The sequence below is a fragment of the Diaphorina citri genome, unplaced genomic scaffold (genome assembly GCF_000475195.1).
Source record: "Diaphorina citri unplaced genomic scaffold, Diaci psyllid genome assembly version 1.1 scaffold2885, whole genome shotgun sequence".
Lineage (NCBI taxonomy): Eukaryota > Metazoa > Arthropoda > Insecta > Hemiptera > Psyllidae > Diaphorina > Diaphorina citri.
This window is the reverse complement of record NW_007380298.1, coordinates 10,157-26,569: the sequence shown is the minus strand read 5'-3', so window position 1 is coordinate 26,569 and position 16,413 is coordinate 10,157. Positions and strand designations below refer to the sequence as shown.

At 38.4% G+C, this 16,413-nt stretch overlaps 1 protein-coding gene across 1 annotated transcript; it reads right to left on the bottom strand.

The window, feature by feature from the left end:
• Positions 1–2,172: 2,172 nt before the first annotated feature.
• LOC103519690 (ras-related protein Rab-26-like) lies at positions 2,173–13,947 on the bottom strand (the record flags this gene model as incomplete). Its single annotated transcript, XM_008484780.2, has 4 exons — positions 13,516–13,947; positions 12,851–12,961; positions 2,510–2,577; positions 2,173–2,213 (listed from the first exon to the last, which is right to left on the bottom strand). Coding segments are annotated over exons 1-4 (430 nt in total), but the record flags the coding sequence as incomplete, so codon positions are not given.
• Between the last annotated feature and the right edge of the window lie 2,466 nt (positions 13,948–16,413).

Sequence of the window (16,413 nt, the reverse complement as noted above, 5' to 3'; positions counted from 1 at the left end):
AATATAGACGAGGCGGCTCGGCGCTTCGAGCTCTTGACGTTCGCGCCCCTCCCGGCACACTTGATTAGGAAAGTACAGCAGAACCTCGATTACTTCAACTCCAAACTCCATCGTAAATGCAGTTTCTTTGTGTTATTATGTCACAACTTTGGTGCTCACTGCAGCATTGTAGGATTTTCCCAATATCTCAACAATCCTAACATCCAATGTTTACCTACCATGCTGGCACTGGTCGCTACGCGCATTTACTCGTATATGTCTCATACTACTCATTTTCCTCACGAGGCTGAGTGGGCCCCGTAACGGCCAGTCACGGAATCAATCATTTGCATGATACAAATTTCTTGGATTTTCCTCACGAGGCTGAGTGGGCCCCGCAACAGCCAGTCACGGAATCAATCATTTGCATGATACAAATTTCTTGATTATTTTCCTCACGAGGCTGAGTGGGCCCCGCAACAGTCAGTCACGGAATCAATCATTTGGATGATACAAATTTCTTGACCCCGCCGGGAATCGAACCCGGGTCTCCCGCGAGCGAGGCGAGCGCAGTGACCACTACGCCATGGGAGCTGACTTCTTCATGTGAACGTGAAGTTATGGGGAGTCAGAAAGATGTTGTTCAAAGTTTTCCCCCAATATTGTAGGTAATTTCTTTCAGGACGGCCACACTACCATCACGTTACGTCACGTCATGGTAGTGTGTTTCTACCTTTATCGTAAAACCATAAAACTCTATTTCGTGTTCAACACAAAGAGAAAATTGGACAGCATTATTATTAAGCAGAAAAGAACCATTCAAAAGTAGGTAGTAGGTAGTCAATTCAAAATGGTCCAACCAAAAAACCAAATCTTCCGATTTTTGAATCTTCCACACTTCCAAACATCAAATTCAAACATCGTTGTTAAAACATTATCACGCGTTGCCACCTTGCGTCCTTGCGAGCCATATTTTATCACCAAATGTCTCCCAATGAGGCATCCCAAAATCATATCACCGTTAGCAGTGATAGCAGTTTGGACTGTTAGGAGTCAATCAGTCAATAGCACCATAAATATGACCAATCGTATACAACGGTAATGAACGAGAATTTATTGTTTTGGTAAGATATTGGTATTCAAGACTGATTCATAATACCTAACCTATAATTTAGGTAGGTACCTATTCCGTTTTAATTGACTCGTTGACTTTGAATTTTAGCAATCACAATGGTCAACTACTTGTCCTCTGTGTTTATAAGTAGTCAAGTATTAGGTGCAGTCATACCTATCTAATACGAGTAAATTACCTACCTACCGGCAAAAAAGTTGATTCCATTCTAAACCATTGAAAACTAGTTTTTTTTTTACATTGTAGGTATCAATTATTATTTTAGAATAGAATAGAATTGTGTTTTTCCTCCCTAAGTATATACAATAACTAGCTAGGGACTTTTTTCTTGGTTGTGTCAGGTCAGGTTTCTATACTTACCAGGTTGAAGCAATTAATTAAGTAATTAATTAATTAGTACCATATTAGGTTATTAAAATAAAATAACTGAAATGATAGAAATGCAATTCTTTCTCTACCTAAATTATGAGATAATGCCTAATAAAATGGTTTTCATACTACTATACAATTATACATATACATTCAATTAATTTATTTTCTCTTTTCCTCTCTCTCTTGCTCTACCTCAAAGAAAATATACAAAATTATTTCTACATTCTTCTCTTCAAAAAAGGACCTTTTATATTCATTAACATTTTTTTTCCTTTTTTTTTAAAAAAAAAAGAGGCATTTATTTATTTTAAGAGTTTTAACTATAAATGCCTACTAACTATAGAAAGGATACAGAAAAGAGTGTGATAAAATTATTGGGAAGAGAGAGAGAGAGAGAGGAAATCAAGAGAGGGAGAAAGGCACAGGGAGAGAGAAAGAGAGATGGAAGGAGGCAGGGAAAAAAAAATCTCAAATAAATGAGGATAAAATTCCATGCCTCGGCTGGGATCGAACCCACGCCCTCCTGTTTACCAGGCGAGCGTCTTGACCACTACGCTATGGAAGGAGGCAGAGAAAAAAAGAGGGAGAAAGAAAGAGAGAGAGAGAGAGAGAGGGTTGAAGGTCAGGGTGTTAGAAATGGTTGGTCATTTATTGTAAGGTAATAGGTGTCTTATTTATTAGGTACTTACCGTGAGCGTCCCTATAATAGGCGTGAGTGACACTACGAAACCTCTCCTGTCCTGCAGTGTCCCATATTTGTAGTTTCACATTACAGTCGTCCACACTCACGATCTTATTCTGGGGACAGAAGAGGGAAAAAGATCATCGGTTGGGTGGAAAAGCAGAAAAAAAGGCTTTTCCAGTAGGTAGGTACTGGATTCGTATAAGCTCAGCCCAAATTTTAGGACTGTTTGCCCCTACACCTGCCCAATTTTAGGACCTGCCTCGGTGGTGTAGTGGTCAAGGCAGGTGATGGTGGCGTGGATGTGTTTGCGGATAAAACAATAAATATTTTAGATCCGAAACCTCTCCTGTCCTGCAGTGTCCCATATTTGTAGCTTCACATTACAGTCGTCCACACTCACGATCTTATTCTGGGGACAGAAGAGGGAAAGAGATCATCGGTTGGGTGGAAAAACAGAAAAAAAGGCTTTCTAGTAGGTAGGTACTAGATTCGTATAAGCTCAGCCCAAATTTTAGGACTCTTTGCCCCTACACGCTATTGAATGTACCTATCTAGGTAGTTAGGTACCTAAGAAACTTAGTACAAAAGCTTGATGGGCTCATAAAAATTAATGTGAATTTGAAGACCAGCACCCACGCTACAACCCTGCTTTCTCTTCAAAGGGTACATATACATAGGTGTCTTATTTCAGCAATAATGGCTGCAGTGTCTGTTATTACCAGTATTTTCCTCTAATAAAGACAAAATCTTTATTTTATTATTATTATGTGTTATTATACTACCTTTTATTACATTTATTTTTATCACTATAGCATTTTTTCACCAATAAAACCTGCTCATGCCAGCCTAGTTAGGAGGGTAACGTGTCTGCCTTGTAAGCGCTAGGTTCGATTGCGCCCCGAGGTGGATTTTATTCTAAACAGACAAGGTTTGTTCTCGGAACGGCTGGCTTTCTCCTAACCTGAATTCCCTCTCGCTTCGCTTTCGTAACGATAAGACCTCAGCAGTTACAGTTTCCTCTATATATCAAGCCTATTGAAGTAGGTATCTATTAGGTGTATAATTCCTCAGATATGTCGCGTTGGTTGTAGCACGTTCGTACCCTGTTTCGGTCTTTGGCTGCGAAAGTTTCTCACAGACCATTACAAAGAGGGTAACGTGTCTGCCTTGTAAGCGCTAGGTTCGATTGCGCCCCGAGGCGGATTTTATTCTAAACAGACAAGGTTTGTTCTCGGAACGGCTGGCTTTCTCCTAACCTGAATTCCTTCTCGCTTCGCTTTCGTAACGATAAGACCTCAGCAGTTACAGTTTCCTCTATCAAGTCTCTTGAAGTAGATATCTATTAGGTCTATAATTCCTCAGATATGTCACATTGGTTGTAGCACGTTCGTACCCTCTGTTTCGGTCTTTGGCTGCGAAAGTTTCTGACAGACCATTACAATAAGCAACTTTTCTGCTAATCCCATAATCTGACTTTTCCTTGAAAGTTTATTTGGTCTTCCTCATAAAACACCATGTTTTCTTTTGTTAGGAAAAAGAAAAAGAAAGAAATGAAGAAGAAATAATAGGAAGTAAAAATTTCTATGGCTTTTTCCTTTTTCTTCACATGCCTAAGATAAAATTTTACAACTCGCAGTAGGTAGGTAATAATATTCTGATTTTTAGCATAAAAGTTTACAACGGTAGGTCTAACCAAACAAAACCTTCGGCAAAACTTTTCGGTCGACCTGAGCAGAAAAGTTTTGAGTGTGTGAGGAAAGTACAATTTTTCCTCCGGCCGAGAAAGGAGAGGAAAAGGAGGTTTTCAGGGGTTCTTAACTTTTCATGGTCACTGGCCTATAGGTATGGGTGTCCCCCATATAGTGAGGAAAAGTACAATTTTTCCTCCGGCGAAGAAAGGAGAGGAAAAGGAGGTTTTCAGGGGTTCTTAACTTTTCATGGTCACTGGCCTCTAGGTATGAATGTCCCCCATATAGGAGGAGGATAGGACTAACCACGTGACTCACGTGAGCTACTTGGAAAAAGTGAACTTCAAATTTTGACAAGTCTTGAACTGTTCCTAACAGTCTTGCAACTGTTCAAACAGTTCCATTTAGGTCGAGTTTTACCACCGTGGATCGCGATAAATAAGGGACTTTTTAATACTGTCAGTCGATTCCCGCCCGGGCCGGATTTTATCCGCAACGGATAAGGTTCGTTCTCGGAACGACTGGCTTTCTCCTATCCTTTCTTCCTTCTCTCTTCGCTTTCGGGGCGATAAGACTTGGACAGCATGCGGCCTTTGAATCGAGATCTTTTGAACTTGAGAAGCCCCACAAAAGCGAAAGGAGAAAGAGAAGAGTAGCGGAGGAAGACGAGAAAGGAAGTAGGAAGTAAAAAGGAGGAGAGAGGAAGAGGAGCTAGAGAGAAGAGAGAGAAATGGGGGAGAGAGAAAGATACAAAATTGTGTAGGCGACGTAGGCGCTCAATTTATTTGAAACTCACAAAATCCAAAATCTGCGTCCATTGACAATATTCGAAAACCTAGGTAGGCATACACAACAATGATAATATCTAATAATCTAACATGTAGGGAATAATAAAATGATGAAAGTAGTGCTGCCAGAAAAACAGCTACTAGGTAGGTAGGTAATATATCTGACCCGTTTTGGTAATATTATGTATTGTGCGTTGCACATTGCATATACAAAATAGTTTTCAGGCGTTCATACAAATTGTAATGGAACAAAATTCTAGCAGGATTCCAGGTTATGATTTTGTGTGTAGGTGGTGGGCTGGTGGGTATGTAATTATGTATGTAGGACCTACATTGTAGGTAGCTGCCAGCCAACATTTTAAAACCTTAATTAAACCTTTTAGAATCCAATTAATTTAGTTGGAATTGTTGGAGAATTTGACCACAATAATAGTAGATAGTAGCCTACTGCTGGAGTAAAGGGACTTTTCAGTCCTATTCGAGCAGTATAAATAAGCACTAGGTATTAGGTATTACACGCTATTGAATGTACCTATCTAGGTACCTAATAAACTTAGTACAAAAGCTTGGGCTCATAAAAATTAATGTGAATTTGAAGACCAGCACCCACGCTACAACCCTGCTTTCTCTTCAAAGGGTACATATACATACGTAGGTAGGTATTATACGCACTTGTCCCAATAATTGGACAGCATGCGGCCTTTGAATCGAGATCTTTTGAACTTGAGAAGCCCCACAAAAGCAAAAGGAGTGAGAGAAGAGTAGCGGAGGAGGACGAGAAAGGAAGTAAAAAGGAGGAGAGAGGAAGAGGAGCTAGAGAGATGAAAGAGAAATGGGGGAGAGAGAAAGATACAAAATTGTGTAGGCGACGTAGGCGCTCAATTTATTTGACACTCACAAAACCCAAAATCTGCGTCCATTGACAATATTCCGAAACCTATGTAGGTAGGCATACACAACAATGATAATAATAATCTAACATTATCTAACATGTAGGGAATAATAAAATGATGAAAGTAGTGCTGCCAGAAAAACAGCTACAAGGTAATATATCTGACCCGTTTTGGTAATATTGTGCGTTGCACATTGCATATACAAAATAGTTTTCAGGCGTTCATACAAATATTGAACAAAATTCTAGCAGGATTCCAGGTTATGATTTTGTGTGTAGGTGGTGGGTATGTAAATTTGTCAATACAAACTTGTAATACATTCAGCACTTCACAGCTTTTATGAACTTGGTAAAAATCAATGATGTTCAAAGATAGTGTACTTAATAGAGTTCCGTACGGAACTCTATTAAGTACCTAGGTAGGTACTTAGTTAGGTAGCTAATGAAACTTATTAGGACAAAGTCAAATCAGTAGGTAGGTAGTAGGTAGGTACGTTATGAATTAATGATAGACGTTTTATTAAATTAATGTTGATAATAATAGCCAGTGGTGATGGCAAGCTGAATACACCAGTTCCAATCGGATTACTGAAGTTAAGCAACGGTACGCGTGGTTAGTATCCGGATGGGTGACCATCTGGGCCAAAGCGTGCTACTGGCTTTTTCCCAGCCCATTTCAGGTTAAATAAGGGTAATGTAAGGAGGCGGATAGCTTGTTGTTAAACAGAGGGTAAAATCCAAGTTACCTACTAAAAACCTAAGAAGTTATAATACAGTGACGATGACTTTAAATCCCGTTATAATAATAAGATTAATAAGTTATAATTAGGTACTAACATATAAGAAAGACAACTCCCCCCCCCCCCCCCTCGACAAAATCCTGGAAACGGTCCTGCCTGATGTAAAACATATTCTAGGAATTAATTTTATTTCGTTCAATTGAATGTGCCCAGAGATACGTATTAGCTATAACATGCATACTCACATTCAGGGAATATTTGCAACCACATCTACTCTTATGCCAAAGGCATTCAACGAGGGATCCCTACTTACTGAAGTATAGGTACCTATACCTTTCGAGATACCTACATACATATAATATGTATGTATGCTATCTCTTTGTACAAGAGATGTACTTACATAGTGAATAGATGAAAGAAGAAGAAGAAGAGGAAGGAGGAGGAGAATGGGATAAATGTTTGTACATTTCTATGTAATATTTTTCATATAAGAAATATAGCTGTCATCCAAGTTCCACTTAAGATGTTTATTTAAATATATTTTACAAACTTACAAAGTTTTCCTCCCTAAAAATAATCATTTATCAACTCAGTCTTTACCGACCTTAACCCAATTTTTTCAGAAGATAAAATTTGATATTATTATAATTTTCAAACTCCATCAAATTTGTTCGTCCCACAAAGTTGTTTGAGGACATAAAATATGGATGAGCAAAAAGCTGCAACTAAACAAGTCATTCTCGAAGGGAAAAAGGGTGGGAAAACAAATCCACTTAAGCTGTAATGTCACAGCGTAAACCATTGACATTTTCGAAAATCATGCCCTTGCAAAATAAAACACGAAAGCTTGTAGATATATTATAACAAATAATAGTGCTTATCTCTATAGTGCTTGAATTTGACTAAGTCTCTTTATTCCAGCAGTAGGCTACTACTATTACTACTGTGGTTGAATTCTCAAATTATTTAATTGAATATTGAAGTAAATTTTTCATACCTCGGATGGGATTGAACCCACGCTCTCCTGTTTACTGAGGTAGCAAATTTTCTCTCTTATCTAGTAGTGCTTAAAGTTACCAGCATTTCCACTATCTTTCTTATGGCAGCAGCATTTTCAACCAATCTAGTAGAATTTCTCACTTACCTAGCAGCATTTCTTTCTTATTGTAGCAGCATTTTTTTAACTAGTAGAATTTTTCAACCAATCTAGTAGGTACCTAGAATTTAAACTCCTCTAGCAGTTCTTCTTCTTATTGTAGCAGCATTTCAACTCAGTTAGCGGCATTTTCAAAAAGTCTAGTAGAACATGAACTCCTTTAGGAGCATTTCTTTCTTATCTAGCAGCATTAAAACTCAGCAGCATTTCCAGTAACCTAGCAGCATTTCTTTCTTATTGAAGCAGCATTTCTCACTTACCTAGCAGCATTTCTCACTTACCTAGCAGCATTTCTTTCTTATTAAGGCAGCATTTCTCACTTATCTAGCAGCATTTCTTTCTTATTGAAGCAGCATTTCTCACTTACCTAGCAGCATTTCTTTATTATTGTGGCAGCATTTTTCTCTTCTACATAGCAGCATTTCAACTCAGTTAGCAGCATTTTTTTTCTTATTGTGGCAGCATTTTTTTTTTTCTTATTGTGGCAGCATTTTTTTTCTTATTGTGGCAGCATTTTTTTAATTAGGTACCTAGCAGTATTTCTCACTCACCTAGTGTCGAAATGAGCTTCAGAAGACGGGAATTCGTCTCGGTTTCCCGGAAAGAAAATACGACTAAAATTGGTGAGAAATTGGTACCTATTACAACCGAATTTTAGAGAAATTGGTAGGTAACTATTTCGTAAATTTTCCCATTTTTACTTTCCTTATCCTATAACCATGAAACTCACGTTACGTCATGTCATGTGAAGTTATGGGGAGTCAGAAAGATGTTGTTCAAAGTTTTCCCCCAATATTGTAGGTGATTTCGTTCTGGACAGCCACACTACCATCACGTCACGTCACATCACGTCACGTCATGGTAGTGTGTTTTTACCTTTATCGTAAAACCATGAAACTCTATTTCGTGTTAATATAGACGAGGCGGCTCGGCGCTTCGAGCTCTTGACGTTCGCGCCCCTCCCGGCACACTTGATTAGGAAAGTACAGTAGAACCTCGATTATTTCAATTGATAGGGATTGGGTGTACCTAGTTGAAATTATCACTTTCTATGATCTTTTCTTCTGATAAGATAGGATATCCTTTGAAAGATAGAAAAAAAAACAATGGATTTTGGAGTTGAAATAATAAAGAGTTGAAGTAATGGAAGTTGAAATAATCGAGTTTCTACAGTACCTAATGTTAGGTTCAGCAAAATATTTATGTCTCTCCGACCTCTCATATGAACAGTATGGTGACCAGGGCCAGATGATTCATTCACCCATCGGTCACCAGGCCTTGGTCCAGCAAAACTATTTTTACATACAGTTCGATTCATGTTTTCACAACCAGCCTTCAAAACAGCCTTCCTCTTCTCCACCACTACCACCTCCTCCTCTTCCCCTTCCTAGTCAAAAAAAGGCCTCCCTTATATCCCTCCTCAAAAGCCTTTTCCCTCTCAAATGGATGTCGACATCCCTCCTCAAAAAACAGCCTTTTCCCCCCTCAAATGGATGTCAACATCAAAAATAATGACGTCACGGCTCGAGGCAAGGAGTTAATTATGATGGATGATAAAGTTATCGAAATATAGAGGCTGCCTACGAACATCTCGAACCCGTCAGCGGGAATTAGGTCGGGGAAAAAATCCCATCCAAGTCGTGACGAATTAGTATCAACTTATCAGGAGGTTTTTGAAGAGGGGAAAAATATAATGAGACGAGATTGAGAGAAAGAGAAGAAGGAGGAAGGGTAGCTGGAGGAGAAAAGGGGACAAAGAGAAGCAAGATGAGGAAGAGGAGAACAAGACGAAGAAGAAGAGCAGGGAGAAGGTATACTTTAAAAAAAAATAGAAGAAGGAAGAGGACAAGGAGAAAGAGACAAAGAGGAAAAAGAAGGAGCAGAAGGAGAAAAGGGACAAAGAGAAGAAAGATGAGATAAAGGAGGAGAAGAACAAGACAAAGAAGAATAAGAAGAAGAAGGAGGAGGAGGAGGTGAAAAGAAGGAACACAGAAGAAGAAATAGGCGGGTACAGAGAGAGAGGGGGATGGAGAGAGAGAGAGAGAGGGAGAAAGGAAACTAAGAGGAAGAGAGAGGGAGGGAGAGAGAGAGAGAGAGGGAGAACGGAAACTAAGAGGAAGAGAACGTAGGTAAAAGAGATATAGAAAGGTTCAGAGAGAGAGAGGAAGAAAGTGCGAGAAAGTTATTTCGAGGGGAGGGGGAGTAAAAAGATAAAGGGAGGGAGGAAGGGAGAGATATAATGTAGGGGGAGAGGGCTAGATGGAGAAGATACAGAAAAGAGTGTGATAAAATTATTGGGAATCAAAAATGATAGAAAGGTAAACACACACGGGCAATTTGTTCGGAAAATAGAGGAAAACTTTCCAACATCGACGGCAAAATTAATTCTCTTGGCACATCAAAATTTGATATTGTTTCCTGACTTTGACAGGCTTGTGCCAAAGAAATACCGGAGATTTCCCAGTGCTGTTGTAGGTGTATCAGTGTAGGAAAATAATTTGATACACAATCAAATTTCTAACAGTGTTAGGTACACAGATATGCTGGCAGCCTCGGCTGGTTGCGGGGTGGAATCTTCCAGAAGACCATTTTGTATCTGATTCCATAAAAATATAGGTATAATAAATTAATAAGAGGTAGGTATGTGTAGTATTACAAGCTTCGTGATGAAAAAAGGATAAAAATATATTTTATATATATGATGCCGTTTATTTCATTCCTTAATTTCCAGCCGTTTCTGAGATATAAGCGTGGTTCGCAAATCACGAACCACCCTGTATGTAGCATTATGTACGTATACAACTCATGTTGGAAATTGGAAGCGAGTACATCAAAAATGATAGAAAGGTAAACACACACGGGCAATTTGTTCGGAAAATAGAGGAAAACTTTCCAACATCGACGGCAAAATTAATTCCCTTGGCACATCAAAATTTGATATTGTTTCCTGACTTTGACAGGCTTGTGCCGAAGAAATACCGGAGATTTCCCAGTGCTGTTGTAGGTGTATCAGTGTAGGAAAATAATTTGATACCTACACAATCAAATTTCTAACAGTGTTAGGTACACAGATATGCTGGCAGCCTCGGCTGGTTCCAGGGTGGAAACTTCCAGAAGACCATTTTGTATCTGATTCCATAAAAATATAGGTATAATAAATTAATAAGAGATAGGTAGGTATGTCTATTACAAGCTCCGTGATGAAAAAAGGATAAAAATATATTTTATATACTATTTATTTCACCCCCTCTATTTTCACCCTTTGGATAACAATAAATGTAAATTTTTACATACAGTTCGATTCATGTTTTCACAACCAGCCTTCAAAACAGCCTTCCTCTTCTCCACCACTACCACCTCCTCCTCTTCCTCTTCCTAGTAAAAAAAAAGGCCTCCCTTATATCCCTCTTCAAAAGCCTTTTCCCTCTCAAACGGATGTCAACATCCCTCCTCAAAAAACAGCCTTTTCCCCTCTTAAATGGATGTCAACATCAAATATAATGACGTCAGGGCTCGAGACAAGGAGTTAATTATGATGGATGATAAAGTTATAGAAGGCTGTCTACGAACATCTCGAACCCGTCAGCGGGAATTAGGTCGGGGAAAAAATCCCATCCAAGTCGTGACGAATTAGTATCAACTTATCAGGAGGTTTTTGAAGAGGGGAAAAATATAATGAGACGAGATTGAGAGAAAGAGAAGAAGGAGGAAGGGTAGCTGGAGGAGAAAAGGGGACAAAGAGAAGCAAGATGAGGAAGAGGAGAACAAGACGAAGAAGAAGAGCAGGGAGAAGGTATACTTTAAAAAAAAATAGAAGAAGGAAGAGGACAAGGAGAAAGAGACAAAGAGGAAAAAGAAGGAGCAGAAGGAGAAAAGGGACAAAGAGAAGAAAGATGAGATAAAGGAGGAGAAGAACAAGACAAAGAAGAATAAGAAGAAGAAGGAGGAGGAGGAGGTGAAAAGAAGGAACACAGAAGAAGAAATAGGCGGGTACAGAGAGAGAGGGGGATGGAGAGAGAGAGAGAGAGGGAGAAAGGAAACTAAGAGGAAGAGAGAGGGAGGGAGAGAGAGAGAGAGAGGGAGAACGGAAACTAAGAGGAAGAGAACGTAGGTAAAAGAGATATAGAAAGGTTCAGAGAGAGAGAGGAAGAAAGTGCGAGAAAGTTATTTCGAGGGGATGGCGAAACATGTCTGTTTGAATAAACAATAAAAAACCCCTCCCCCAACTGTGAAGAGTAAAAGTTATTTGTGTTCTAATGTAAGATATTTTTAGGACTTTTTCGTAAATTTTGGCTCAAAATGCCTAAAATATGACGTTTTTTTATGACATTTTTGAAAATTTCGGCGTTTTATGATGTTTTCCCCCAAAAAGCTAAAATATGACGTTTTAGTATGATATCATGACATTATGACGTTTGAAGGACTCTGGTAATTATGTATGTAGGACCTACATTGTAGGTAGCTGCCAGCCAACATTTTAAAATCTTAATTAAACCTTTTAGAATTCAATTAATTTAGTTGGAATTGTTGGAAAAGCTTTATTATCCTCTTTCTGAAACGAAAAATAAAACTTTAATCTTACAACTGGAGCTTTATTATCCTCTTTCTGAAACGAAAAATAAAACTTTAATCTTACAACTGGAGCTGTGTAAAAAAAAAAAAAAAAAAAAAAAAAATGGCCAATAGGGTGCAACGGAAAAAAATGCCCAATAGAGAGAGACTTACTTAATTACTTATACTTTCCGTGTCCTCTTCTTTCTCATCAAATCTTTCTTCCCCAGTAATAGAGAGAGAGGGTGGCAGGGAGGCTTCCCCAGCTTGCATGAAGCACACACCACTACACAAAGGTCGATATATGTGCGTATACAACTCATGTTGGAGAAAAGGTCTTAATTGCTAAGCCGAAATCAATTTACAAGCTCTTGAGACAAAGCTTAGAAGAATTAAATTGCAGACAGAAGTAAGCATAATTATATTATAAGATAATTCCTTAAGCTTATAGTAGCTTGGGATAGAGCGTTTGCCTCGTAAGCGCTAGGTAGCGGGTTCGATTCCCGCACGGGGCGGATTTTATTCTAAAAGATAAGGTTTGTTGTCTTGGACTTAAACAAACCAACGAAACGATTTCTTTTAGAACTTGTTTTATGGTAAAAAATAATAATAATATTTCCCACCTGAAAACTCAAAAAGTTATCTTCAGAGAACAAAAATAAGAACACAAAGTGAACCAAAAGTGGGGGAAAAAAAGTAAAAACATGTTCGTGATAATACGGAATAACAAGGGGAAAAGAACCACCTTTACTTTTTAGAGGGGTACAAAAAAGGTGAAAATTTCACAAAATGGAATAGCACGTGAAGAGGGCAAGCGAGTGGGATTAGGCACACGGACACACAACGAAAAATCAAAATGGTGCTCACCCGAAAATCTATCCCAACCGTCGAAATGAAAGCACCAGATACGAACGTGTTATCTCTATAGCGAAGGAAGAGGCAGGTTTTGCCTACTCCGGAATCACCCAGGAGCATTAACTGCAAAGAAACATAGGGAGGGGCTGATATTAGTACGCCAGCCCTCAGTTCTATAGGGTCTGATTAGTGCTCTAGCCCTCAGATCTTTTACACTGAAGAAGAAATTCTTTACTCTTTACAGGGTGTTTATATAACTTCAAAGTGTCCCATACCTAGGAAATCAAGTAATTAACCCTTAAAATCAGTTTTTGTCCAATAAAAATCCCCAATACACTTTTATGTGGGTTCGACAAAGCATCCATCATCCTATCTTATGTAATTTTTCAACTTTCAGAACTGTCCAATTTACATAGTACACTGAAAGGATTGAAAGTGAGTTCAATCTAGCTCTACTCTACAGAAAACAGGAAACGATTAGTAAGATCTTTCAGTGAGAAGTTTTTTAGACCTTTCCTTTCCAGTGGGTCAGATAACCCATTTTCTCAAATTCTGAAAACGATTAGTAAGATCTTTCAGTGAGAAGTTTTTTAGATCTTTCCTTTCCAGTGGGTCAGATAACCTATTTTCTCAAATTCTGAAAATAGGTAGTCACTTTGAAAATGAAATTTACTAACTTTGAAAGTGAAATCGACCACATCCGGTGGATTCAACTGGTTTGGTCTGTAGTGGACGAGATGTGAGTTGGAATTGATGGACGTGGGAGAGGAAGGAGACGAAGCCGTACTGGAAGTGGATGTGCGCGGGGTGTTCGGCGCACCTGCATAGGCGCATGCGTAACTTTTCGATCGGCCACGCTTGACTATTTTGCGCTCGATGGTTTGCATGACCTTGACCCGTGGACCAATGAGAGAGCGGGAATTGGAACCGGTTTTAAGCCGCGGGTGGCGCTCTCAAGTGACCGTTGTCCTCATCTGTGCACCGTGTGAAAGTGTGTTTTGGAGCTAAGGAAATCAAGAGATGGACCTTCACATTCACAATGGACCCTCAGAAAGTTATCGAGTCTTCAATCAAGAAATGAAATGAGACAAATTTGGTTCAGTAAAGAAGTTGACCTAAATTTGAACCCAACGTAACCAAAACTAAAAAAAAACAGTGTTTTTGTTAAAGTTCCGAATATTTAGAGCTATATTTTTGCAAATTTCCCAATTTTTCGAGCCTTGCACATGAAACTCTTTTTTTTTCTGCTAGGAAAAGTGATTGATCAGAAAAAGGGCTTTTTCACTGTCATTTGAAGAGAAAATGTTTCGTTATGCGTCAATTTTTTGACAATAAAAAATTCACCCATAAAAAAAAGTTCAACACTGTCACATCTGTCACAGTATCTAATAAAGTTATTATCAAAAAGATAAGTTTGCCATAAAAAGTTTCCGATTATTATTATTATTATTATTATTATTATATTATTATTATTATTATATATAATTATTATTATTATTATTATTATATTATTATTATTATTATTATTATTATTATTATTATTATATTAATTATTATTAATATATTATTATCTTATTATTATTATTATTATTATATTATTAATGCATTATATTAGTTAATTAATGCAAGCGTAATTGATCAGAGCGTCATTTCTCTATGAGTCTACAGAACAGATTTTCAACAATGAGTCCTCAATATCCTTCACGCATTGCCAGTAGGGTATGGAAGTTTCAGTTCGTTTTGTATCCGACAATAAGGCTATGGTATATCGTATTGATACTATTTATTATATCATTCCAAGGCATGGGCCACTACTTGTAGAAAAGGCAGGCCGAACTTGTAGAAGATATAAAAAATACCAAATGTTGGTCCCGCTGCGTGCTCTCCTATTAGCTAGCATAGATATCAAAATCTAAAACAATAAACGCCAGGCTAGTTAGCTTAGTTAGTAGTGCGTCTGCCTTTGTAAGTTACCGTGTAGCGTACCGGGGTTCGTCCCCCGGGATTTTATGCCTTGATGGGGATAATGTTCGTATCTCGGACTCCGGACTGCTTATGCTTTCTCCTATCCCTGTCTTCCTTCTCTCTTTCGATTTCGGGACGATAAGACCATATAGGCAGTATACAGTTCCCTGTCTCATACATTTAACTCTTAAAAAAAAAATGAAAAAAAAAAAAAAACAAAGCACGCTCTAACGATCAAACTCAAAATGTTGGTCCAGAGAGCGGAACATTTCAGTTCTTAAAGTTTTCAGATTTTGATCGCGACAAATAAATGTTCTAAAGTTCTCAAAATGTATACCCAGATATTATCAATTTCTGAGAAGTTTCGACTTGCAGATATCAATAACGATACGGTAACGCTAGCGAGTAGCTATCAGCAGTAGTATCAAACTAAAAACTGTCCAAACACTCTAACTGGTCGTGACGTTAGTCTTCAGTGACCTAGTAATGCCAAGCTATGAGGGTGGATAACCTCATCACCAGCCCAGCCTAGGGCCCACCCTGCCGCCTAGCCTAGCCCAGCCCTGTCCTTGATATAAAACTATCTGCCGGTCCATTTTCATAAAGTTAGAAACCATTAATTTGACATTTGTAACTCTCTCTCTCTCTCTCTCTCTCTCTCTCTCTCTCTCTCTCTCTCTCTCTCTCTCTTTCTCTTTCTCTCTCTCTTCCTATCTCTCTCTCTCTCTTTTGGTTGCCGTGCCTGTTTTGACCCACTTTCTACATCCGGCCCTGATTGTTTATTTTTTTGCACTTTTTAGCCTGTCCTACCTTTATTATTATGATATTAATAACAAAAGGTATAGTGGACGGGCTTTTGTATTCGCTTCGGTGTCTGTCAGTCTGTCCCTCAGTCTGTCCCCATAGCATAGAAGGACTTATCCAAACCTGGTCAACCTATATATCAAATTAATGGTCTTTTTAGCAGGATCACGAAAGTGGAGGTGTAAATTTTGTTAAGAAAACCATAAAGTTTGATAGCAAAGTTACCAGGAAGGGGCGCACTGGGAACAATAGTGCTTGTTTCTGTTGTCAGTCTGTCCCTCAGTCTGTCCCCATAGCATAGAAGGACTTATCCAAACCTGGTCAACCTATATATCAAATTAATGGTCTTTTTACCAGGATCACGAAAGTGGTGGTGTAAATTTTGTTAAGAAAACCATAAAGTTTGATAGCAAAGTTACCAGGAAGGGGCGCACTGGGAACAGTAGTGCTTGTTTCTGTCTTGCTCAGGATCACTGGTTTTAACTGCTTTTTATTTATTTTATATTTATTGTTTTATAAAAGGAAATTCTTTTATTTTTCTATTATTTCTATGATTTTGTTTGTGGTGCTGTAAAGGTTCACATTCTTTTTGATACTTGATTTGCTTTTATTTCTGTCCGTACAGAATATTTTGAGTTGCTCGTTTTAACAATATTGTTAGTTTCGTAGGTACGTACCTATAATTAGGGAATGAGTTATCGTATATTAGGTATTTATCGTATTTTGCGTTACCATTTCAATAAAATTGTTGAAACAACATTGAAAATAGCTCCGTGAAGTACAGATCGGAAGAGCGTCGTGTAGGG